The sequence below is a fragment of the Somniosus microcephalus genome, chromosome 3, assembly GCF_052327205.1.
Source record: "Somniosus microcephalus isolate GS21.2 chromosome 3, FLI_Smic_1.0, whole genome shotgun sequence".
Classification (NCBI taxonomy): Eukaryota; Metazoa; Chordata; class Chondrichthyes; order Squaliformes; family Somniosidae; genus Somniosus; species Somniosus microcephalus.
Window position 1 is genome coordinate 316,457,244 of NC_140989.1, and position 25,614 is coordinate 316,482,857.

A 25,614-nucleotide genomic window follows, 5' to 3' on the forward strand; every position below is an offset into this window, starting at 1 on the left:
GGATTCCTGACTTCATCAGGATCTACAGTTAAAAATGCTGAACAAATTGATAACCTTTTAAAGGCTCTCCAGTGTCCTACAAAAATTGCTGTTATTAAATGCAAAGCACATACAGGCGATCAAGACCAGGCTTCTTTGGGCAATGATAGGGCGGATCGAGCAGCTAAGGCTGCGGCTCTATCTGATACAGGGTCACAAGTGTCTGCATATGTTCTTAGAAATAAAGATCCAGACAATCCCCCACCCACAATTGATGACGTTTTGGCCTATCAATTACAGGCCAGTCCGGACAAAGTGTTAGCTTGGGTGAATGATTCTTGTTTTAAAACACCTGAAGGAGTATGGGTCTACCATGACGGCCGCATGGTGGCTCCCAAGTCAATACTCCCATGGATTGCCCGATGTGTCCACATGTTCACATGCAGGCAAAGGGGGGATGGCAGACTATATCACACAAACTTGGTATTCACCAGGCATTGACAATTACAAAACAAATTAGTGAACAATGCATTACCTGCCAAACAATGAACCCAGGTAAAACGGAAAAGGTACAGGCTGCCTCCCACCCAAATCTAACAGGACCCTTTGTACATTTACAGATGGATTTTATTGAATTACCAGTATGTTTAGGACTTAAGTATGTATTAGTTATTGTAGATGTGTTTTCACGATGGATTGAAGCCTTTACATGTATAAAAAAAAATGATGCAGTTACTGTTGCAAAATGTTTGTTAAAAGAAATTGTACCACGATTTGGTATACCTGCACAACTTTCAAGTGACAATGGATCACATTTTACTGGGACAGTTGCGCGAGAAATGTGTAAGGCTTTACAGATCAACCAACACTTCTACTGCAGCTATCATCCACAGTCAGCGGGACTGGTAGAAAAATATAATGGTATGCTGAAAAATAAACTTTCCAAACTCTGCAGCGAGACAGGACTTAAATGGGTCGAACTGTTACCCTTGGCATTGATGGTAAGGCGATCAGCAACAAACAGAACGATGGGACTGTCACCACATGAAGTCGTCATGGGACGACCTCAGAGACTGCCATTTTCTGCACCCTTCACTGCCAAGCAGATGGACATTCACAAGATGAATGAACATATGTTGAATTATTGCATTGCCTTAACTAAGTGTATTTCCAGTTTCCACCAACAGGTCAAGCAAGCCCAGGTTGAACCAGCTGAAGGAAGGTGCCATAACCTAGAACCAGGAGACAACGTATACGTGAAAGTATTCAAGAGAAAAGTATTCAAGAGAAAAGTATTCAAGAGAAAGAACGGTCTCCAACCCAGATTCGAAGGTCCGTACCAAGTACTCCTAGCAACTAATACTGCTGTAAAGGTGAAAGAGAGACCAACATGGATCCACGCTTCCCACTGCAAAAGAGCTCCAGAAAACAAGGAAAAGGAATCACCAGCCCCATCAGTAAATGGAACTGGACATTAGGACTATGTTTCCTTGGGACACTTATAATACCTGCAATGCCCGAATTGTATATAAATACATTTTTGTATATGGCATACACATACGCAACAACGGTAAGCGCTTCCAGCTGTTGGGTTTGTGCCCATGTTCCCATACATAGTAAAGGGGGAATTCCATTAAGACCTATCCCCTTCAATGAGTCAGAGACGATGGAATGGATTTTACGCCAAAATGGGAGTATTACCAAGTATGAGTTAAATGGCCCCAAAAAGATTATAGTAGATGAAGACTGGCAAAGGCATTGGACCTCGGCAGGATACGATTTGGACACCCTCAAAGGATGGTATCAGCCTAAGTATGACCATGCTAGACAGCTCCCCTCCCTGGTCCTCACCAATACATCTGGGATAGGGAGACCAGTAAGCTCATTGTGCCTGGATAAGAGTAAGAGTAGAGGACCAAGCGTTGGCCACAGTTATTATGCAGAACCAGTTAAAGTAATGATGCAGGTACAGATCAAGGACCTATTTGATGGAGAAGGAAAGATTAAATGCAATCTTGCTAGACTAGGCTGTCCTTGATAAGGACAAAAGGAGGGAATGTGGAAATATGATTTTGCCCTTACTAGTGCATGATGGGATACTTGACATCTAATGTATTTTTGTACCATTGCCTGTGGACTAAAACCGGGTCAGCAGCAACTAACGTAATCTTCTGACCTATTGCAATTAAGTTAATCACAACCTGCCAGAACAATACATTGCAGAACTATTGGGTAACCGCACTGCTAATGACATCTGGCCAAAGAATGAAAACAATTCTGTTAAAGGTCAATCTCGTTTCTCTTTATACATGATCATATTCAACTTGTGTTCTTCACTGTATAAATATGATAATCAGACATGAGTGAGCAAATCATTTTTTTGGTAACAAGATTCAAACAAAACCTCCTGACAGAATATAATTAACTAACTTTGTCTGAAGACATTTCTGTCCTGCTGACCTTTTGATTGTCCTTGTTTAAACTCTTAATGTGTTTAAGATGATACAATACCATTACACGTGATCTATGGAACGCTTGCTTGTTTGAGTGTATAAATATGTTGCATTTGCTGATGTCCTTTAGAGATGTTGGCCTAGCCTTTGTCCAGGCAGCTCTCTCCTTGTATACACTTGTATGCAAGTAAAATAAAGCTTTGTCTCTCTGACGATACCCAGTTTGTGTAAAGTCTTTACTTGGGGTTTAGACTTCGACACCACCCACCCCACCCTGCCATAGTGATGAGTGTGAAAGGAATGGCTGCGGCATTGTAGCGATGCTTTACAGTGCTGGTATGGGATGGTGTCAACCTGACACATCACGTGGCAGCCTGAGTTTACAGCACCAAGTGAAGTAAATCTGGCCATGGTGATGCCATCGCTGGCCTCCCGGGCAACGATGTTGTCAGGGGCTGATGCCCTGTGTCCTGTGCGGCATCAGGTGATGACGGAGAAGGTTGATGATGTTGTTGGTGTTGGAGCTGATCAGAGGACCAAGGTCTGATTTTTTCAAGGGCACCGATGTTGCTGCAATAGATGGCAGCTGCAGGTGAGATGACAGATGCGATCTGTCAATGGTGAGAGAGGTTGTTCCAATGAGGTGGCACTGGACATACAGTTGGCTCTAAACACTTGCAAGCTAAAGAAATCTCTATATGTATTAAAAATGCAGTAACCAACAGTTTTTGAGCTCTAAAACTGACCATCTGCAACATGGCATCCTTTACACAACTTCTGCAGCTGTCAGCTTATAAGATGAATCAGAGCAGACTCAACTCACGCCAGCTCACCCTGGCGTGTTCCCGAGCAGCGGGTAACCCGTGGGGGAAGCATGTAAAATTGGAAGGAAGCCTCAAAATACCATTAAATTGGCTCTTAACAAGCCATTTAATGAGCTCAATTGTCTCCCCTGCTGCTTGGTGCCGGGTCAGTTCTGTGCTGACAGACCCGACACCTGGGAGACTCGTGTGGAGGTGGGTTGACAGCGGGTTTCTTACCCACTGTCAATCTTTGCTATTTTGACAGCGGACCCGCCTCCAAACCCACCCTCTGAGCGCTGGCAAAATTCTGGCCTTGGTGAGGGCTTTAAGCAATTCAGATGATGCCCGGGATAAATATTCTTTTCAGGGTATCGATCCCAGTGTTCTTACCATATGGGCAGCAGAGGTTTGAATGAGCTGAAGTTTATGGAGGGTAGAGACTGGGAGGCCTGTCAGGAGAACATTAGAATAATTGAATCTGAAAGTGGCAGAGGCATGCATGAGGATTTCAGTGGTAGATGGGCTGAGGTAAGGGTACAGGCAGGTGATATTACAGTGGTGGAAGTAGGCAGTCTTGGTGATGGAGAGGATACAGGGTCAGCAGTTCAGCCAGGGGTTGAATAGAATGCAAAGGTTTCGAACAGCCTGGTTCGGTCTGAGACAGTGGCTGTGGAGAGGGTTGGAGTCAGTGATGAGGGTATAGAGTTTGTGGTGGTGGTGAAGATGATGGTTCAGCCTTCTGAATGTTTAATTCCCGGAAATTGTGCCCCATCAAAGACTGAATGTCGGACAACACAGAGGAAGTGGAGGGGTTAACAGAGGTGGTGGAGAGGCAGAGCCGGTGTAATCCTCATACATGTAAAATGACATTATATTTTAAGAGCTTAGTAGGTAACTGCATAAATTGTTCATGTTGAGACATTTACTCATCAATCCTCAATTAGCAGATTTTTTTATATTCCTGAAAACATTTTTAACAAGGAAACCTTTTGCAAAATGAAAGCCTTTCTATCATTTTGTTCTTGCTGGCTGGATTTTCCCTCCCTTCCCTTGAAGATGCCAACAGTTCACTGCAACCTAGCTCTACAGTCCTCGGCACATCATGCTTCAATGCAACACGTTGCGGCTCCAACCCAGTTAGTGAACCAGATTCTGCTCTTTCCAAGGGAGGCATCAGCGCATCTGCACATATTCTGCAGTGCAATGACCGACTTTCACTTGCAATTCATCACTGACAGGAGGTGGGGTTAGACACGTCACACTATAAATACTGCAAGCCTGGCTGGGTGAAAGTGACTGCAATGAACAGTCCACACTGCGGAGTCCCGGATCTCCCGGCATATGGACAACTAAAATAAAGCAACATCAACTACAATCATGAAAAGGCAACACGCGTCCCCTTCAGCAGACAGTGTGGGGAGATTTACTCGCTGAATCCTCAACCACAAGGCATCTTACCGGGGATTCATTCGCCTGGGATTTGGAGAGGTATTTTTTATTCCACTGTTGAAAACTATAGGAGTCTGATGTACATTTGTATGAATTGTTTTTTGACGTGGTGTTTGTACTCACAGTTTTCTGCCTCAATCTCTTACCGTGGGATTTATTCATTTTTATCTGCGATTTTTTTTTTGCTTAAACTTTCTTTTTGCACCTGAATGTCAAAAGCTTCAATGCTATTTTAGGGTAGGTGATTGGTGAGATCTGGTCCCCACAGATCCGAATGGTTGAAGACGGGTGTGTGTTGGAGATGAGTGTGGGGTGATTTTTTTTCTGTAGTGAATTATAAGATAAACCTCTCCCCAAGCACTGTCAGTGTGGTTCATGTACTTCCGTACAGACACCACTAGTGTCTTATGCAAAAAAAAATGCGCATGTTGAGGTGAGGATCAGCGGTCTGCCTTTGATCTTTTTAACAACCTTCTCTCTCTCCGGACAGTTCGGTTGGATTACCGAAAGGACTTGAAGTCAAAAAAAAGTCTGGATGGATTCCGCTTGATTGACTGTCTGAGGCAGAAAAAAAGCCAAACAGCCAGCAGACTTTGTAAAGTTTAACAGTGTCACAGAACTTGGGTCCCAGCACCATCGAAGTGAAGAGAATGGAGATTGCACCAAGTGGAACAGCGGGGATTTCACACTGGAGAAACTGACAAGGTTTTGAGACTGACCTTGAGTTCCAGGGAAGAGTCAGACTGTTGGTTCTCAGGAGCCAGCACCCCTTTTTTTTGTTTCACCAGAATTGAGTTACTAGAACAGCAATGTGCACCGAGGGATTCCAGTACCGAGCTCTGTTTGAGTACAAGAAGGAGCGAGAAGAAGACATCAACTTATTGCCGGGTGACCTTCTCACCGTTAACAAGTCGGCGCTGTTGACGGCGAATTATCAAGAAGGGGATGAGAAAAATCCCAAAGGATGGCTAAATGGTGTCAACGAAAGAAACAAAGACAAAGGCGACTTCCCCGGAACCTATGTTGAGTTTGTTGGACCGGTTCGAATAGTGCCACCAACTCCTAAACCAAGACCCGTCCCTCCCACACCAGGCGGCGCGCCGGCGGCCAGCTCAGCTCCCGTGTCTGGTACGTGCTCCTTTAACACCTCGCACGGCGATTGATCAAACTTTAGAACATTGAAGTAGGTTATGGTTAAAACATGGCATTGGCAGCAATAGTTTTGACCCATTAGCCATGGGTGTATATGACACGTTGTTCAGGGCGAAGTGGCCGGATTTGTGCTATTTCGAATATTTGGTAGTTTAAAGGTAGAAAAAAGTCCTTAGTTCGAATGGTGAGAGAATGGGAATAGATGACATAAATACAATGATGAAAATAACTTAAAAGGGGTGGAGTTAATTTATGAATATTTCACGCTTTGAGTTTTGAAAATAAAATAAGTTAACTTGTCTTCCTTACTAACCTCACTAAGCCTTCTGAACTTCTTGATTGGGATCTGTTGAACTGGGCATCTAGGTAATTCATGAATTAAAGTTTTTAAATGGATTGATACATTATATTAATATTCTAAAATACACAAACCTGATCTTAAGCATGATAACATTTTACTCTGACCTTGTTTTTAAAAAAACTGCTGATAAAGATATTGAAAGAGATTTGAAAATACTGGATTAAATTCCAACATTCTGCCATCAAATTATTGCACTTTTATACTTTCCTATTCAGTTCAGTACCTATGTGTAGGCTCTATATACTCTTAACGTATGCTTTCAGATAGGCAGGAAACGACCTTATTCAGCTACCTTACCAATCTCCAGTTGTTTACCTGAGCAAAAATGCCATCTGTGCTGCACTGAATAATATCACTAAATATCTGCATTGACATTGGGCCATGATAATGTAATTTGAAAGAAGACCACATCATTTATGCTGTGTAAAAAGAGTATTGTTTACTCCAAGGACATTGTTCACTTCAAGAGAAAGCAACATTAAAATTATACGCTGTAAATCCAGTCAAGCATTGGTCATTTAGTTAGTGCATTAACAATGAATTAAAGTTTTTCAAAGCGCAGTGAACTTCACTTGATGCAACCATTAAATAATGATGGCATTGGTGGAGAGTTCTATAATTTAACTTGGAATACTCTTGCAACGTGTCACAGAGTTTCAGATATTCTTTGTCGAAACTTCAATAAATTAGAATGTAGCTGTGGCTCCCTTTCCATTGCACAATCAAACGTGAGCACCAATGCATTGGCCAGATGTTCTTATCTTTTTGCTATTACAGGACGCCTCAAATCTTGTTTTCAATACTTTTGAAAATGCATCAAAGTTAAAATCCAGAGACTTTAATTTAAAAGCTGGAATGAAGTTTGAATTTACACAAAGCATTTACAGTGCTTCAAGTTTAAACTGTCATAATACAACAGCAGATACAAAACCAGACAATTCCTGTCCAGGGAAAGATGTAATAAAGTACTGAAAATATTTCAGATAGATTTTTTTTAGTATATTGTGGTAATCTTCTCTCTTGTTGAAGGATATCAATCTCAGTGCAAATGTTATTTGAATAAGGCAAACAGAATAAAAACAACTTGACACAAAAGCAATTTTTAATTTGCAAGTCCCATTTTTCTTGTTACAACCTCTCCAGTAAAAGTTGGTTGTAGGTTATATTAAATCAATTACAGGCATAATGTATCAAAATTGGGTTAAGATACCAGGCTGTCATTTCAGTAAGGATGAGGCATTAATCAAACAAGGTTTACTAATGTTTTATTCTACAACTGCTATCATTTGTAATATGTTTTAAATAGTGTCCCAGGTACAAAATATACATGTGTCCTATAAAATGGTCTGTTGATCATAAACAAAAATGTATAGCTTCAAGAAGTTAAGTCAGTAACGTAGGTGAGTTGAATAGCCTTTTGGGGATAACGTGGAGGATTAGGTGAGCAGGCTAGCATGGTGGAACTGAGATGTGGTAACAGAGATGACTTTCATGTGAAACAAATTAAATGTAGTGAGCTTTTGACGGTGGCTGTGTTTTTTATTGGATCTATCTAAGGTTTAAGTCACTATGAAAAATATGATCAACTTTATGCCATAATCGCCATGTTACCGTTTCAATAAAAGTAAAATTTTTATTGTGAACTAAAAGCTGCAGTAGCAGAATTTTAGAAGAATTTAAGTCTACAGTGTTGAAAGTACTGTATCTAAAAGACATTTTAAATACCTTTTTGAAACCAGATCATTTACTGCATGTGTTACTGCCTAGAATATAAGGGCAACAAGAACTTGTGTATGAGACAGACACCAGAAACTTTCTGATTTCAGAAGGGGGCTGCTAATTTATGAGGGTGATTAAGTGAGGTTTGTAGAGGATATTTTGATCATTATGCTATCCAAAAGGAGAGGGGCTTCCTGGAGTACTATAGTCTGTCATGAAAAAAAATCGGGCTTATTAGAAACGCAGAAAAGTGTTGGAAATGGCAATCCTGCATATATGATTAGCTTGGGTTGCACTAAAGAGCGTGCTTCACACTGCATAGACACCAGAAGCCTGCTTGTATAGCAGCCATTACACATGAAAAATGGAGGTGTTGTGCTTCACACAGAGCATAACAGCAATGTTTAAATTTTTTAAATGATGCCAAATTCTTCGGAATTATTTATAAAAGGCCTTGCTTATATGCTGATAATCGAAGGGCCCATTCTACCTGGTGGAAATCAAATACTATTGAAGACACAAAATAAATAACTGGAAGAGATGGTTTTTCTGTTGAAAATATATTGTACTAATACCTTTTTTATTAAAAAAAAGTTAATTTGTTAAGAAAAGATGGAAACAGTTTCTGGCTTAACAGTTTAAAGAAAAAAAATCTTGGAAACCAAGATTTCTGAAAGCCAGAGAAGATACATTTTCCAGACGTGTTTATAAGCAACTGTTTATAGGAATTGAATGCATTAACCCAAAGCTTTTCCCTTAGCTCTGAGCAGGCCTTTTACATACTATTTCATTTTAGAATACGTGAATCTTGTTAAAAAAATCAGAAGTAATAAATTACATTTTTATTTTTGTATTTTTCATCTGTTGAAGCTTGCAGAATATCTTGATAACCAAATATCCCTTTTATTGCTCATGTCCTTGGTTTAAAAAAAAACTATTCTATATTTCTGATTGGAAACAAAACTGAAAATATTAATACATAATGCTCAAGTAAGTGGCAATTCACCCATTTTTTTATTGTTTGGATTTTTGCATTCTGAAGCATAAACTCGATACAAGAGAGGGGTTTGCATCGACCTTTGGGCTTTTGAATTGCTCAATAAAACTGAGCGGAGGACAGTGCAAATGTCTCTCATTCAGCATCATAGGAGCCTTTTAGCACAGGAGAGCTTTGAGAAAGAAGAGGAATAGAACATTAAAAAAATGGGATTGTGCACAGTTAACAGAAGAGAATAAAATGTTTACCTATTGATTAGGGAGTGGGAAATGTTACCGGTGAGTGCCATGCATTGGGGTTACATCTTCTACACTTTAATCAATTGAGTGGATTTATTTTCCACTTCAGTAGGCAATTTGAAACCCTTTCCCTGTGTAATTTTTGTTGTTTAGCAGAAATAATGTATCGTCTGTAACTATTTTCTTCTGAGTTTAAAGTTGCAGTGTCATTTTTGCCTGAAACATACAGGTGCTGATCGTATGTCAAAAGATATATATTTTTAATAAAAATGGTGCTAACAGTCAGGATTTCTCATAGTGACTGTATTTGAGGGCTTCTAATTATTTGCTTTTTGCAGTAGCCTCACTTCTGTGTCAATTTTCTGTAAATTCGAATGACTCATAGTGATTTTATTAACCTTTATATCACTAACTTATCTGAGGGGAAATTTTTTTTTCAGATTAATATTGTTGATTATTGGGAATAAGATTTGAAATTGCTTTGGATTTGAAACCATTCAAATGAAACAATTCAAAATATGCCAAATTCTGTTTAGTTGGGGTTTTGTTTGCTATATCTGCCCATTCCAGGTAAGCACAGCAGCAGCTGGTACCTGAGTGTCTGAAACTGATCCCATCATTGTAAATCCTGATCTGTAAAATTATACTTCTGACCTAATGTTCAGATTCTTTTGATAAACCCACAGCTGCCTTGTGACTACTTTCTGTATTTTATTAGAAATGCTCTCCAGTGTTTGTGCAGTAGATTTAAGAATAATGCAAGCTGAAACCTCCCAATATAGTATAGATCGACTCAGTCTCACTTTCACTTTATATGTAATGCTTTTGTAGAAATAAAGCTGATGGGGTGCAACAGCTAAGTGACTTTAACTGATTTTCTTGAGCTACAAAAAACACTCACTAAAATATTATTTTTCCCATAAAATACACTACAAGCCTCATAAGTAAAATATATCCTAGCAGGACATGTGGTTTAGTAAATGTCTATACTTGTGAGATAGCTATGATCCACTTCTATCTTTCTCACTTGTGAGTTATACAATCAGCATCATCTTTGGCAGTAGTTACGTGCCACTGCTGTGTGTTTTGCAGGACTGCTACTGGGGTTAGCTTTTGACTTCTTTTCATGTTTGATATTGTGTATTGTAGCATATAAAGGACAAAATATGTGGCTGTCAAGGATCACTTAAGAAAGTTGATGGAGTGTAATCCAACATATGATGAGCTACTCAGTTGAACTGGTTGGAAAAGGGTTCCTGCAACTTTAATTATGGCTGTGCGTGTGTGTGTATGTGTGCGCGTGTGCAAATATTTTCCCAATTGATTTGAAGGTAGACTTGTTCTGTGTTTCTCAGCTCTGACCAATATGCTGCCAGGCATCTGTCGATGTTGCCTTGAGTTGGCTGCTAGGAGGCAAAAAAAGCAAGCCTGAAATCTGAGGGGGAAGGAAGAACTGGCGGAGTGGAAGAAGAATACCAGCTTAACTGGGTTGGGGAGGAGAAAAGTACCAGGTTGAATTAACGGGGAAGAGGTAGAAGATTTCTAGTATGAATTGGGAGGGCTAGAGGAGTCGAGTGCCACTGTGAAAGGCTGAAGAGTTGGATGGAGTACAGAGTCTCTCAGACTCTACCCTATTTACTATAGAGTGCCTTTCTGAACTGGAGCACTGGGGGAAGGGGTCGGATTTGGGAAAGTGGCTCATAAGTTAACCGTTGGGTAAGTAATGTTCTGTTGAAATTCCAACTGCCACTTTATTTTCCCTTTTTAAGATAAAAAACCTGTTCATTGTAAAGTTAAAAAAGTGCTTAAAGTGAACAAGAATCCATCCATTTTAATGTAAAAACAAATCACATTTTTACAGGCGAGCATGCCCTTGGGGCTCTTGGAAATGTCCTGTTAATTTTGTGCCTTCAGCATTTGGATTTCCCCTTCAAAGTTTTGTGTACTTATGATTTTATCCCTCCAATACAAGTGAAGGAATGTTATGTATACCAACTGCTAAAGTTACAAATCCTGTGTGGCTACTTGTTTTTACATGTCAGGGCTGTTCTTAAGTTGTTAGCTCTTTGGAGGCTGTGGCAAGCTTCTTTTTTCTTGAAGCTGTAAGATCAACACTTGCTAGTTTTCCAGGTTTGCACATCCCAGCAGTCAGGCTCCAGGCAGGCACTGAACGATGTTTGCAAATCGTTTCCCTGCTCATTACAGTTGTGTAACAAAAAGAAGTCCCTCTTTTCTAATTAATTCTGAGCACGTTTGTAATGTGACATCTGTGTCTTGGAGAAAGGTCTAACTTGAGTCAGAATGGAAATGTATTAACAGATTAACACTCTGACATTTACAGGAATTCCTATGTTTTACAGAGAATTATGTCCAACATGGACTCCAAGAAAAAAAAAGGACAAACTTGCAAGTCTGGCACAACACGTATTTTCTACCCAGCTGCAAACTAGCTGCTTTATGCTTGCAGAATGTAAAATAGTGCTGAGTGTTGAATGCTTCACTCGCACTACAACCTAAATGTCAGAACATGCCTAATAGATTGTACATTGAATAATTCAACCTCCCTTTGACTATAACTAGATGGTGGGTAAGAACTTCAGCTCATTTCTGCTTCTGACTTATGAAATATAATTTTAATATCAAAGCTTCTGTCCTTGCTGTATTTTTACTTGTATGTTTCCCTGTAAACAACCATCAGGCAGTGATCAGGAGCTTTCAGGGAAAAGTACCAAGTACATAGGGATGAAGCCTGATCACGTGCTGGGAGCACATTAATAAATGGAAATGAAGAGTCAGAATTGGACATTGTAAAGAGGTCAATTTTCTAGTTTCTTTGAGATAAAAGTGCCCAAACTACAAATTGGGGCAAGTGATTTGTTATTGCTCAGATCTACTCAAAAGTCAACACCTTTACTGCCTCCTGGACTGTTTTGCAAAATGGTGGTAACTCAGGTAGCAAAATCACACTGCATATAAATATAAAAATTCAAGGGATGTCGTGACATGCCAAATTGTTTGCCCTCCTCATAATTAGCCCACTCATCAGAGCACGGCTACAATGTTCAGTGGAGAAAAGAAACATACCAAATTGCAGCCTTGTTTTAACATTTTACAGAGGAAAACTATTACTTTCCTCTCACATGAACAGATGGTAGGAGACAGTAAGCCTCTTAATTATTTCCTTTCTTATAACAGTAATTGTTGGGTGGAATTTGTTTTTTCATTCTGCAATTATTTTGTACCATGACGGGTTTTACCTTGTGCCATTCGATGTTTTTACCGCTGTTCATAAGGAGCTTGAATATTTTTTGTGTGCAGAGTTTGATTAATGAGACTATTATCTTCCTTGAAAGGCTTTTTTCCTGCCATTGGATTTGGAGCATTTTGTGGTTAGGATCAGAGCTGTTTTGATTTGTCTAGTTGTAAAGTCTGACACTTGTAGACTTTATGAAACTTAACCCTAGCTATCTCACACAAGTAATGCAGGCAATTAACACACTATAGCGCCATCAAGGGATTCAGGTTACATTATAAACAGTAAGAGATGTTCAAATAATTTGAGATCTTCTGGATCATTGAACTGTGTTACAGCCTTGTACTCCATTTCAGTCAAAAATATAAGTGCTGTAATATGTTGGAGATGAGTTTTTCTTCAGGTATGGGTGATTAAAATGCAGACAATATGGTTGCAAATCAGAAATATATAAGGAAGTGTTTTATTTTTAGTTTGGAAGATGTACAATATATAGAATTTTAAATGGTAACTTGCAGTGCTTACTAACTGGCGCTCCAGTATGTCCACACTGATATTTGTCAGTGTGTTGACTATCTTGGCACATTGAAGCAGCTGTTAGGGAACTGCATGCACAAAGTGAGTAAAAATGACAACTTGTCTGTGCATTTCATAATAGAGGCAATCTGCCTGTGTTGGTTAGAAATTGAGCAAGATTCTAATTTTCTCGCCTTCAAACAATCATTCTAATTCCAAGTTTTGTTTAATTTTTAATTTTTTAATGTAATGTGATTTTTTTATTACACATGTGTGTTTGTTGTGCCAAGTGATGCCAATAGGAATTTGTTACTTAAATTACTCTATTGGGAATTGGTTTGCTGCTGCAGTGTATTTCTGGTAGTTTTATATGTTGTATATTAAAGGTATTTGCTACCTTTAACATAGGCCAAAACATTATTAGAAAAAACTTTGAAGGAAGTGCTTGTTTTCAGTTATTGTAGCTATACAATTCTTTCAAATTAAATCCCAGAAGTGTTCAGTCACTTTTACCTAAAAAAAATGATGGAAAATATATTTCCCAGTGTGTGTTTTAGGAAATTGAAACATTTCCTTTAAAAAGTGAAATTAAGAGAGCATTTTCTTGATGCACCTGCTTGTGGAGCCGGCATGGGAGAATGTTGGTTTGTTCCCACAATTCCCAACATTCAAGAGTTCCTAATTTTTCTTATGTTGCAATTGTGAAAAGATTGAGTGATTGGGAAGGGGAGAGGGATAATTTGAGGGACAGTAATATAGATCACATATGTAGGGCTGCTCTCAGTCAGCTATACATCAGCAATGGAACAGGGTCTCTAACGAAGGAACAAACTTGTATTTATATAGTGCTTTTCATGGCCTTACGATGTCCTAAAGCTCTTTACAGCCAATGAGGTACTTAAGTGCAGTAATTTGTAATGTAGGGAAATGTGGCAGCTAATTTGTGCATAGCAGGGTCCCACAAGCAACAATGAAATAATGGCCACATCATCTATTTTTAGTGACGTTGGCTGAGGGGTAAATATTGGCTAGGACACTGGGAGTAATCCCATATTCTTCTTCGAATAGTGCCATGGGATCTTTTACATCCACCTGAGAGGGCAGATGGGGTCTCAGCTTAGCATTGCTTCCAAAAGACGGCTCCTATAACTCACTCAGTGCTGCACTGAATTGTCAGCCCAGATTATGTGCGTAACTCTCTGGAGTGGGGCTGAACCCTGCCCGTGACTTTCTGACTCGAGAGTGCTTCTATTGAGCCAAGACTAACACTGAAAGTGCCCTGAGAAATCAGCAACAGTTGCAGTTAATACCGTCAGCAGTTCTTCAGAAACAGTAGTATGCTCAGGGATGCATTCCAGGCATTCTAGTTCATACCATTCGAAGGGATGCTACTTGGAGCTGGGGAGGTAAGGAGGGCAGAATGTACCCAGGCTATTACCACCTCTGTATCTCCTGAAGTTTGAGGCTGACTATAATTTTCTCCTCTGAGATCTTTGGTGCAGTTTATTGTTACAAGACCCAAAATCCCTTGGGGTGAAATTCCATAGCGCTGAAAAACGGGCGCGGACATCGCGATGCACAATATGCCCACTTCCGTTCAAGGAATGCAAGCAGCTCATCAAATCATGCTGCCTGCTAATTATAATGATTGTAGAGCACAGCCCAGTGCTGAACACGCTGCTGACAGGCTGTGCGCTCAGCAGGGGGTCCAAGCGCTCGATGTTCAGGCGAGGCTAGCTGTGAGGAGGACACAATGGCCTAGAAATTCACTGGCCTTAGCGCCGCTTTTGAGGCGCTAGAGGGCCTAGCGCCGAAGTTATGGCCAGTTTAGAAATTGACAGGGGCCCTAAATCGGCGTTAGGCCGGTAGCGCTGCGCCGGCACCGATGACGTCATCGGTGTGCGCTGCGTCCCGGTTGCCATGGTAACCCGCCCGAACTCGGAAATTGTGTTGTGGCCGCCTCGCCCGTGGCAGCCGCAAGCAACGTTCTGGCAGAGGTGCCTTACAGAACTTTGCGCCGGCGCATTAAAGGCCCCGCGGCGGCCGGCCGCTTTCCCGCCGGCCGCCTGGCCGCAGCTCCCTCCCCGGACTTCCCCCCCCCCCCCCCCCCCCGGAACAGAAGCAAGCCCGGCACTTGTCCGAGGTGCCGGGCTCATTTTTAAAAAGATTATCGCGGGCCGCGGCCGGGTGCAGGCAGCTCCTCCTTAACGGAAGGAGGAGGCCTGCACTTCCCGAGCCTCCCGCACCGCAGCGGGCGCCGCAGCACCGGAATAGCGCCGCAATGCGGCGCATGGCGCCAGTTTTGAGGCGCTGAGACCCCTCAGTAGCGCCGGCAGCCGTTTGGGCGCGGCGCTACTGAATTTTTGGCGCGCGCAGGGGGACTTAGCGCCGGCACTAACTTCCAGCGCTAAAGCCCTCGCTGCGCCAAAACCGAATTTCTAGGCCAAAGAGTCTGCAAAGGGATATAGACTGGTTAAGTGAGTGGGCAATAAGGTGACAGATGAAGTATAGTGTGAGGAAATGTGAGGTTAATCACTTTGGTAGGAAGAATAGAAAAACAGAATATTTTTTAAACAGTGAGAAACTATTAAATGTTGGTGTTTGGAGATATTTAGGTGACCTCATACAGGAAACACAGAAAGTTAGCATGCAGGTACAGCAAGCAATTAGGAAGGCAAATGGCATGTTGGCCTTTATTGCAAGGGGTTTGGAGTACAAGAGTAAGGAAGTCTTAGTACATTTGTACAGGGCTTTGGTGAGACCACACCTGGAGTACTGCGCACAGTTTTGGTCTCCTTATCTGAGAAAGGACATACTTGCCTTAGAGACGGTGCAACGAAGGTTCACTCAATTGATCCCTGGGATGAGAGGGTTTTCCTATGAGGAGAGAGTCTGGAGTTTAGAGGAGAGGTGATCTCATTGAAACATATAATATTCTGAGGGGGATTGACAGGGTAGATGCTGAGAGGTTGTTTCCCCTGGCTGGAGAGTCTAGAACAAGGGGGCATAGTCTCAGGATAAAGGGTCGCTATTTAAGACTGAGATGAGGAGGAATTTCTTCACTCAGAGGGTTGTGAATCTTTGGAATTCTCTCCCCCAAAGGGCTGTGGATGCTGAGTCGTTGATTATATTCTAGGCTGGGATAGATTGATTTTTGACTCTACAGGAATCAAGGGATGAGGATTGGGCAGGAAAGTGGAGTTGAGGTCGAAGATTAGACATGATCTTTTTGAATGGCGGAGCAGGCTCGATGGGCCATATGTCCTACTCCTGCTTCTAATTCTTCTGTTCTTATGTCCTTAAAGGTAGTCTGCACCTCTTAAAGGTGAGCTGTCTTCTGCTGATTAAAAATGTTAAAAGTGCTTCAGCAATAACCCAAATTTCTCAGCAGACCAGGAAAAGGGCACCCAGGGTCTCAGACGCAGCACTCGAGCTTTGTGCAGGGAGTGAACACTGGAACACTGGAAGAGAGACCCTCTACACAGGGGCCAGGAGGGGCCCTCCAGAAAGAAGCATGTGGGACCAGATCACCGAGACCGTCACTGCCAGCAGTGTCACCCCCAGGACCTGGCTCCAGTGTCCAAAGAAGTTTTAATGCTTCAGATGAGTGGTCAAGTTCAGTGATTACATCATTAAAAGCCATCGCCTACCAACTGCACCACTAGCCTCACACACTGCTCAGTGCATGAGGAGGGTTGGGGCCGATTAGGGACCAAAAATGGAGGCATGGAGACAGAGGGCATGGCTGAGGTATGAAATGAGTACTTTGCATCTGTCTTTACCAAGGAAGAAGATGCTGCCAAAAGCATAGTGAAAGAGGAGGTAGTTAAGATACTGATGGGCTAAAAATTGATAAAGAGGAGGTACTAGAAAGGCTGGCTGTACTTAAAGTAGATAAGTCATCAGGACCGGATGGGATGCATCCTAGGATGCTGAGGGAAGTAAAGGTGAAAATTGCAGAGGTACTGACCATAATCTTTCAATCCTCCTTAGATATAGGGGTGGTGCCAGAGGACTGGAGAATTGCAAATGTTACACCCTTGTTCATTAAAGGGTGTAAGGATAAACCCAGCAACTATAGGCCAGTCAGTTTAACCTCGGTGGTGGGGAAGCTTTTAGAAACAACAACAGCTTGTATTTATATAGCGCCTTTAATGTAGTAAAATGTCCCAAGGTGCTTCACAGGAGTATTAAAAGACAAAAAAAATTGACACCGAGCCACTTAAGGAGAAATTAGGGCAGGTGACCAAAAGCTTGGTCAGAGGTAGGTTTTAAGGAGTGTCTTAAAGGAGGAAAGAGAGGTAGCGAGGCAGAGAGGTTTAAGCAGGGAATTCCAGAGCTTAGGGCCTAGGCAACAGAAGGCACGGCCACCAATGGTTGAGCGATTATAATCAGAGAAACTCAAGAGGGCAGAATTAGAGGAGCACAGATATCTCAGGGTGATTGTGGGGCTGAAGGAGATTACAGAGATAGGGAGGGGGGCAAGGCCATGGAGGGATTTGAAAACGAGGATGTGAATTTTGAAATCGAGACGTTGCCTAACCGGAAGCCAATGTAGGTCAGCGAGCACAGGGGTGATGGGTGAACGGGCCTTGGTGCGAGTTAGGACACGGGCAGCCAAGTTTTGGATGACCTCAAGTTTACGTAGGGTAGAATGTGGGAGGCCAGCCAGGAGTGCATTGGAATAGTCAAGTTTAGATAATCTGGGACAAAATTAACAGTCACTTGAACAAGTGTGGATTAGTTAAGGAAAACCAAAACGGATTTGTTAAAGGCAAATCGTGTTTGATTGAGTTTTTTGATAAGGAAACAGAGAGGGTTGATGAGGGCAATGCGGTTGATGTGGTGTACATGACCTTCCAAAAGGCATTTGATAAAGTGCCACATAATAGGCTTGCCAGCAAAGTTGAAGCCCATGGAATAAAAGGGACAGTGGCAGCATGGACAAGAAATTGGCTAAGTGACAGGAAACAGAGAGTAGTGATGAACGGTTGTTTTTCGGACTGGAGGACAGAATACAGTGGTGCTCCCCAGGGGTCGGTACTAGGACCACTGCTTTTCTTGATACATATTAATGACTTGGACTTGGGTGTACAGGGCACAATTTCAAAATTTGCAGATGATACAAAATTTGGAAGTATAGTGAACAGTGAGGAGGATAGTGATAGACTTCAAGAGGACATAGACAGGCTGGTGGAATGGGCGGACACGTGGCAGATGAAATTTAATGCAGAAAAGTGCGAAGTGAAACATTTTGGTAGGAAGAATGAGGAGAGGCAATATAATCTAAAGGGTACAATCGTAAAGTGGGTGCAGGAACAGAGACCTGGGGATATATGTGCACAAATCGTTGAAGGTGGCAGGGCAGATTGAGAAACTGGTTAAAAAAGCATATGGGATCCTGGGCTTTATAAATAGAGGCATAGAGTACAAAAGCAAGGAAGTTATGATATACCTTTATAAAACACTGGTTTGGCATCAACTGGAGTATTTATTTTTATTCACTAAAGGGGTCTGAGCATTGCTGGCAAGGCCAGCATTTATTACCCATCCCTAGTTACCCTTGAGAAGGTGGTGGTGAGCCGCCTTCTTGAACCACTGCAGTTCATGTGGTGAAGGTACTCCCACGGTGCTGTTAGGTAGGGAGTTCCAGGATTTTGACCCAGCGACGATGAAGGATCGGCGATATACTTCTAAGACATAATGGTGTGTGACTTGGAGGGGAACTTGGAGGTGGTGGTATTCCCATGCGCCTGCTGCCCTTGTCCTTCTAGGTGGAAGAGGGCGCGGGTTTGGGAGGTGCTGCCGAAGAAGCCTTGGCGAGTTGCTGCAGTGCATCTTGTAGATGGTACACACTGCAGCCACGGTACAGCGGTACTGGAGGGAGTGAATGTTTAAGGTGGTGGTTGATGTGCCAATCAAGCGGGCTGCTTTGTCCTGGATGGCGTCAAGCTACTTGAGTGTTGTTGGAGCTGCACTCATCAAGTGGAGAGTATTCCATCACACTCTTTACTTGTGCCTTGCAGATGGTGGAAAGGCTTTGGGGAGTCAGGAGGTGAGACACTCGCCACAGAATACCTAGCCTCTGACCTGCTCCTTTTGCCACAGTATTTATGTGGTTGGTCCAGTTAAGTTTCTGGTTAATGGTGATCCCCAGGATGTTGATAGTGGGGGATTCGGTGATGGTAATGCCATTGAATGTCAAGGGGAGGTGGTTAGAATCTCGTTTGTTGGAGATAGTCATTGCCTGGCACTTCTGTGGCACGAATGTTACCTGCCACTTATCAGCCCAAGCCTGAACGTCATCCAGGTCTTATTGCATGTGGGCATGGAATGCTTCATTATTTGAGGAGTTGTGAATGACGCTGAACACTGTGCAGTCATCAGCGAACATCCCCATTTCTGACCTTATGTTGGAGGGAAGGTCATTGATGAAGCAGCTGAAGATGGTTGGGCCTAGGTCACTGCCCTGAGGAACTCCTGCAGCGATGTCCTAAGGCTGAGATGATTGACCTTCAACCACCACAACCATCTTCCTTTGTGCTAGGTATGACTCCAGCCCGTGGAGCGTTTTCCCCCTGATTCCCATTGACTTCAGTTTTACTAGGGCTCCTTGATGCCAGACTCGGTCAAATGCTGTCTTGATGTCAAGGGCAGTCACTTTCACCTCACCTCTGGAATTCAGCTCCTTTGTCCATGTTTGGACCAAGGCTTTACTGAGGTCGGGAGCCGAGTGGTCTTGGCGGAACCCAAACTGGGCATCCGTGAGCAGGTTATTGGTGAGTAAGTGTTGCTTGATAGCACTGTTGATGACACCTTCCATCACTTTGCTGATGATTGAGAGTAGACTGATGGGGCGGTAATTGGCCGGGTTGGATTTGTCCTGCTTTTTGTGGACAGGACATTCATGGGCAGTTTTCCACATTGTTGGATAAATGCCAGTGTTGTAGCTGTACTGGAACAGCTTGGCTAGAGACGCGGCTAGTTCTTGAGCACAAGTCTTCAGCACGATAGCCGTGATGTTGTCGGGACCCACAGCCTTTGCTGTATCCAGTGCGCTCAGCCATTTCTTGATATCACGTGGAGTGAATCGAATTGGCGGAAGACTGGCTTCTGTGATGGTGGGGGCCTCAGGAGGAGGCCGATATGGATCATCCAGTCAGCACTTTGGCTGAAGTTGGTTGCAAACGCTTCAGCCTTGTCTTTTGCACTCGCGTGCTGGGCTCCACCATCATTGAGGATGGGGATATTCATGGAGCCTCCTCCTCCCGTTAGTTGTTTAATGGTCCACCACCATTCACAACTGGATGTGGCAGGACTGCAGAGCTTTGATCTGATCCGTTGATTGTGGTGGATTGTGTCCAATTCTGGGCACCACACTTTAGGAAGGATGTGAAGGCCTTAGAGAGGGCACAAGAAAGATTTACAAGAATGGTTCGAGGGTTGAGGGATTTCAGTTACGTGGATAGACTGGAGAAGCTGGGGTTGTTTTCCTTAGAGCAGAGAAGGTTGAGAGGAGATTTGATAGATCAAAATCATGAGGGGGTCTAGACAGAGTAGATAGAGAGAAACTGTTCCCATTGGCAGAAGGGCTGAGAACCAGAGGACACAGATTCAAGGTGATTGGCAGAAGAACCAAAGGCAACATGAGGGAAAACTTTTTTATGCAGCGAGTGGTTCTGATCTGGAATGCACTGACAGAAAGGGTGGTGGAGGCAGATTCAATCGTGGCTTTCAAAAGGGAATTGGATAAGTACCTAAAGGAAAAATATTTGCAGGGCTACAGGGAAAAGGCGGGGGTGTGGGGCTAGCTGAAATGCTCTTGCAGAGAGTTGGCACGGGCTCGATGGGCCGAATGGCCTGCTTCTGTGCTGTAACCATTCTATGATTCTATTCTACTCCCCTCCCCTCACCACAACCCTACCCTTGTGCCTTCCTCATTTCAGACACTGAAGAAATCCAGCCTTCCCAGCCAGTTGTTGGCCAAGAGGAGGGAGAGGAGCGTGAAGAAGAAGCAGTCACTTGATTTCACAAGCCCAGCCACCAGCTCCTTGAGGCTGTCCTGCAAGGCCATCTGCAGTGTCCCCCACTGAAAGTCAGCAGCCTTCCACCAGCCATGCTGCAGTCATTGGGGTAGCACTGTGTAAGAGCACTAGGATAGGCAAAGGCACACGCAAGATACTCAATAAGGGAATGCAGAAGGGTGATTAATTGATTTTTTGATGAAATATTGGATGCATATATTGATAAAGTTGGATTGGAAAGTTTGCTTTGTAGTGCCTTTTATTTCAGCATTTTGGCCAAGAGGTTGCCGCGATGGTCCTCCTCTTCTGCTTCCTCCTCTTCCTCCCTCTGAGAGCAGCTTGTCCCCTTTGCTGCGTCTCCTCCATCTCCATATCATGCTGCAGCCCAAGGGGGACTGCAGCTAGAGCCCCAAGTCTGGGAGCAAGTCGTGTTCTCAGAGGCCTTCCTTTAAAGAGCCAAAGCCTTGCAAGCACCCAACAGCACTTCCTGCACTCCCTTTGCACTTTAACAACTTTTTAAATGCCTTACACCAAACCACTACTCAAATAAAATGTATAGAAACTGGTACAATAGCAAAAATCTAAACTTATCAAAGTCACGTGTGTCCCTTTAAGAAGCGTTGGCAGGAGGGATCAGTACAGCTGCACGCACATTCTGCAGTGCGTGCTTTGGAGAGGGCGTTAAAAGGGACGTGATCGGAAGCGAGGCGGCCGCCAATTTTTCACCGAAACCAGCCTTATCAGCTGGTGGTAATGGGCCGAATTTCACGGCCATATATAACTTCAAATTCAAACAAACAGTAAGCTGACTTAACTATTGCCACAGCTGGAAACTATATGATCAAAGACATTGCTTCCCCAAAACTCCTTGAGAATTTATTATTTTAAGACTTTCTGAATTCTGAGGGGATTAAAGCAAATCTTCCAAGTGCTATTTTGCTACTTAGGGAGTTGTTGTAAGAGGTTTTTTTTAGGATTCTTCAAGGTTTCTGCATTTGCTGTGATTAGTAAAGGAGTAAAAGGATTATAAATGTGGTATTTCTTGAAATTGGTTTCTTTCCTCATGCATACTAATTTTAAAGTTGATGCGCTAGACTTTTGCTTATAATTCAATAAATATTGCGATGCTTGGGAATCAGAGCTAAACCCAACTGAACTTCAGCACTGAGCTAGATTGTCTAACATCCTTGACTGAAGACAAGTAATTACTCCATACCCACAGCCGCTGACTTCTAATGAACTGTGAACAATGAACACCTCAGGACTGGTAAGAACTGAAGCACAAACCAACAGAGCAGAGCAGATAGTGAAAAATACACCTGATGCACATTTGTTTGCTTCAACACCTTAACAAAGCAGCATCCCCCATCAAAACAAAACCAATAAAATGAAGCCTGGATTCTTGAAGGCAAAGTCCACAGAGGCATTCACAAGATTTTGAAATGACCACGGAATATTCCCGAAAGTGCCAGAACTGGGAGATTAATTGTGCCCCTGGTGAAAGGAAGCCGTGAAAATAGGCTTCTTACTGATTAAAAGGCTGTTTACTATTCCGAAGTGACGAATTGGTCACTTGCTGTTACTTCACCTTAACCCATATTAATTTTGTATTTGGAATAAACACATGGTTGTAATTATCACTTGATGATGTTGTGTGGGGAAACACTGTGTGTATGTAGATAAACCTGTATAATCCCCTTTTAACTGCTGTATTCCCCTCCCCCCGCAAGACAGTTGCAAGCTGAGAGGAATAAGGCACGTTCAGACTTGCCTGCTGCAGAGAGAAGGAAAACCAATCAGGTTTCAGCAGGTGACCAATCCGTGAGTCATCACAGGTTCGCGGGCTTCACGAATTCAGTACTGTATTGTGAGAGTTGGAGTAAAGACCTATTTCTTTTAGCTCACTGTGTTGCCTATTTCTTTACGCGGGAGACCATAGTCCCCCACATTGGTGACCCCGAATGTCGGCGGCCGAAGCCCCTGATGCACGCAGCCCTACAGAGGCCAGCAACGACCCGATGGCAACCAGCAGCAGCCTGATGTCGGCCGGCGCCGCGTCCTTGAAGCTCCCCACCTTCTGGGAACACCAAGCACCAGCTTGGTTCGCGCACTCGGAGGCCCAATTCACCCTTCGCAGGGTTCAAGACGATGAAGAAAGGTACCTCCATGTAGTCTCAGCACTAGCAAGCTCTACCGCCGCCGAAGTTCTCGACCTGCTGGGGAACCCACCACAGACCGGCAAGTACTCAACCATTAAGGGCCGCTTGCTGCAGGCTTACAGCCTGTCCAAGGAGGAGAGGGCCCGCAGGCTTCTCTCACTACCAGGCCTCGGCGATTCTACCCCGACCCAGTTGATGAGCCGGATGCTTGCGCTCCTGGGCTCTGAACCGCAGTGCTTCTTGTTTCGGGCCCTTTTCCTCAGCCTGCTTCCTCAGCAGGTACAGACTGCACTCGCGGGGTCCCCGATCATGGACTGCGTACAACTGGCAGCCGCCGCGGACAAAGTTTTCGCCGTCGCCCAACTCGGCTGTGCAGCCGCGAGGCTCCCCGACACCACCGAGCGCGCGCCGCCACGCCAGGCCGCAGAACTATGCTACTACCACGCGCGTTTCGGCCACAGGGCCCAATGCTGCAGAGCACCCTGCTCTTTCGACCAAACCAAGATGGCCGCCCGGCCCAACGCACCAGCCTTGCGCCGCCGCCTAGGCCCGCTCGACCGCACCCCCGCCGCCACGATGGCCATCAGCACCGCAGGTAAACTGCTGTACATAACCGACTCTCTTTCAGGGCACAGATTCCTTTGCGACACCGGAGCCCAATGCAGCATAATTCCTGCCTCCCAGCTCAACATCCAGGCAGGCCGCAGCGGCCCACCCCTCGTGGCGGCAAATGGCGCAGCCATCGCTACTTTCGGAAAGCGACGGGCCGAGGTTTGTTTCAACGGCCAGCGATTTACGTGGGATTTCGTGACGGCCTCGGTGGCACATCCTTTGCTGGGCGCCGATTTTCTTTGCGCCCACGGACTCCTGGTCGACGTCCGCGACAGGCGCCTGATCGACGCAGCAACTTTCGCTTCACTGGCCTGCCAGCAGAGCAACAGCCCGGCCCTCGTCGGGTCCTGCTCCGCCCCGGCGCATGACGACTACGCCCGCCTACTCGCCGATTTCCCGAGGCTCACACAACCGACCTTCTCAGCCGCGGCAGCCAAGCATGGGGTTGAGCATCACATCGCCACTACGGGACCACCAGTGTTCGCTCGAGCCAGACGCCTGGACCCAGCCAAGATGGTGGTGGCCAAGGAAGAATTCGCCACGATGGAAAAACTGGGCATCATCCACCGCTCGAACAGCCATTGGTCGTCCCCCCTCCACATTGTGCCCAAGCCGGGCGGTGGCTGGCGCCCCTGCGGCGACTACAGACGGCTCAACGACGCCACCACGCCCGATAGATACCCCATTCCGCACATCCAAGACTTCTCGGCACACCTAGCAGGAAAGTCCGTATTTTCCAAGGTCGACCTGATTTGCGGCTACCATCAGGTCCCCGTCCACCACGCAGACGTCCAGAAGACGGCGGTCATCACCCCCTTCGGACTGTTCGAGTTCCTGCGCATGCCCTTCGGGCTTAAGAACGCCGCACAGGCCTTCCAACAGCTCATGGACTCCGTCCTACGAGACCTGAGCTTCCTGTTCATCTATCTGGACGATATCCTCGTGGCCAGCACCAGCAAGGCCGAGCACATCGCGCATTTGCGCTCCCTTTTCCAGTGCCTCAGCCAACACGGGCTAATCGTCAACCCGGCCACATGCCAGTTCGGAGCAGCCCAAATTGACTTTCTCGGCCACAGAATCTCGCCAAGGGGAGCCATTCCCCTACCTTCCAAGGTGCAGGCGGTGGCGGACTTTCCCCAGCCCACCTCGGTTAAGGCGCTGCAGGAATTTTTGGGGATGGTCAATTTCTATCACCGGTTCATGCCCAAGGCCGTCGCACTCATGCGCCCCCTCTACGAAGCCACCAGGGGCAAAACGGGCAAAGAGCAACTCACCTGGTCCAGCGAGATGGCGACAGCCTTCCACCAGACCAAAAGCGCCTTGGCCAACGCCACACTACTGGCCCACCCCATCCCGGGCGCCAAGACCGCCCTCACCACGGACGCCTTGGATTACGCCGTCGGCGCCGTCCAGCAACAGTGGGTCGAAGGCGCGTGGCAGCCACTGGCATTTTTCAGCCGACAGCTGCGCAAGAACGAGCAGGCCTACAGCACGTTCGACAGAGAGCTCCTGGCCCTGTTCCTGGCAATCCGGCACTTCCGTTTCCTTCTGGAAGGCCGGCCGTTCACCGCCTTCGTGGACCACAAGCCGCTCACTTTCGCCATGGCCAAAGTAACCGAACCCTGGTCCACGCGCCAACAGCGCCAACTCAACTTCATCTCGGAGTTCACCACGGACATCCGCTACGTTGCCGGCAAGGACAATTTGGTGGCCGACTGCCTCTCAAGACCCTCGCTCTACGCAGTGCACCTGGGCGTCGACTACGCCAGCATGGCGAGAGACCAGGCTGCCGACGCGGAGATCCAGGCCCTCAGGACGTCAACTACCAGCCTCACCCTGGCTGACATCCACTTCCACGCAGCCGGCACAACCCTCCTGTGCGACGTCTCAGTCCCCTC

General features: G+C 44.8%; 1 protein-coding gene across 4 annotated transcripts in view; it reads left to right on the top strand.

The window, feature by feature from the left end:
- Positions 1-4,499: 4,499 nt before the first annotated feature.
- Positions 4,500-25,614, top strand: part of pik3r3b (phosphoinositide-3-kinase, regulatory subunit 3b (gamma)) — a 735,099-nt gene continuing 713,984 nt past the window's right edge. For 2 of the 4 annotated variants that reach the window (XM_085983009.1, XM_085983010.1), the window contains exons 1-2: positions 4,500-4,723; positions 5,175-5,812. In XM_085983009.1, coding sequence (XP_085839135.1) covers positions 5,494-5,812 — 319 coding nt within the window. In that variant the 5' untranslated portion in view covers positions 4,500-4,723; positions 5,175-5,493. The remainder of the gene's footprint in view (positions 4,724-5,174; positions 5,813-25,614) is intronic. The other 2 variants (XM_085983011.1, XM_085983012.1) reach the window with 1 other exon arrangement.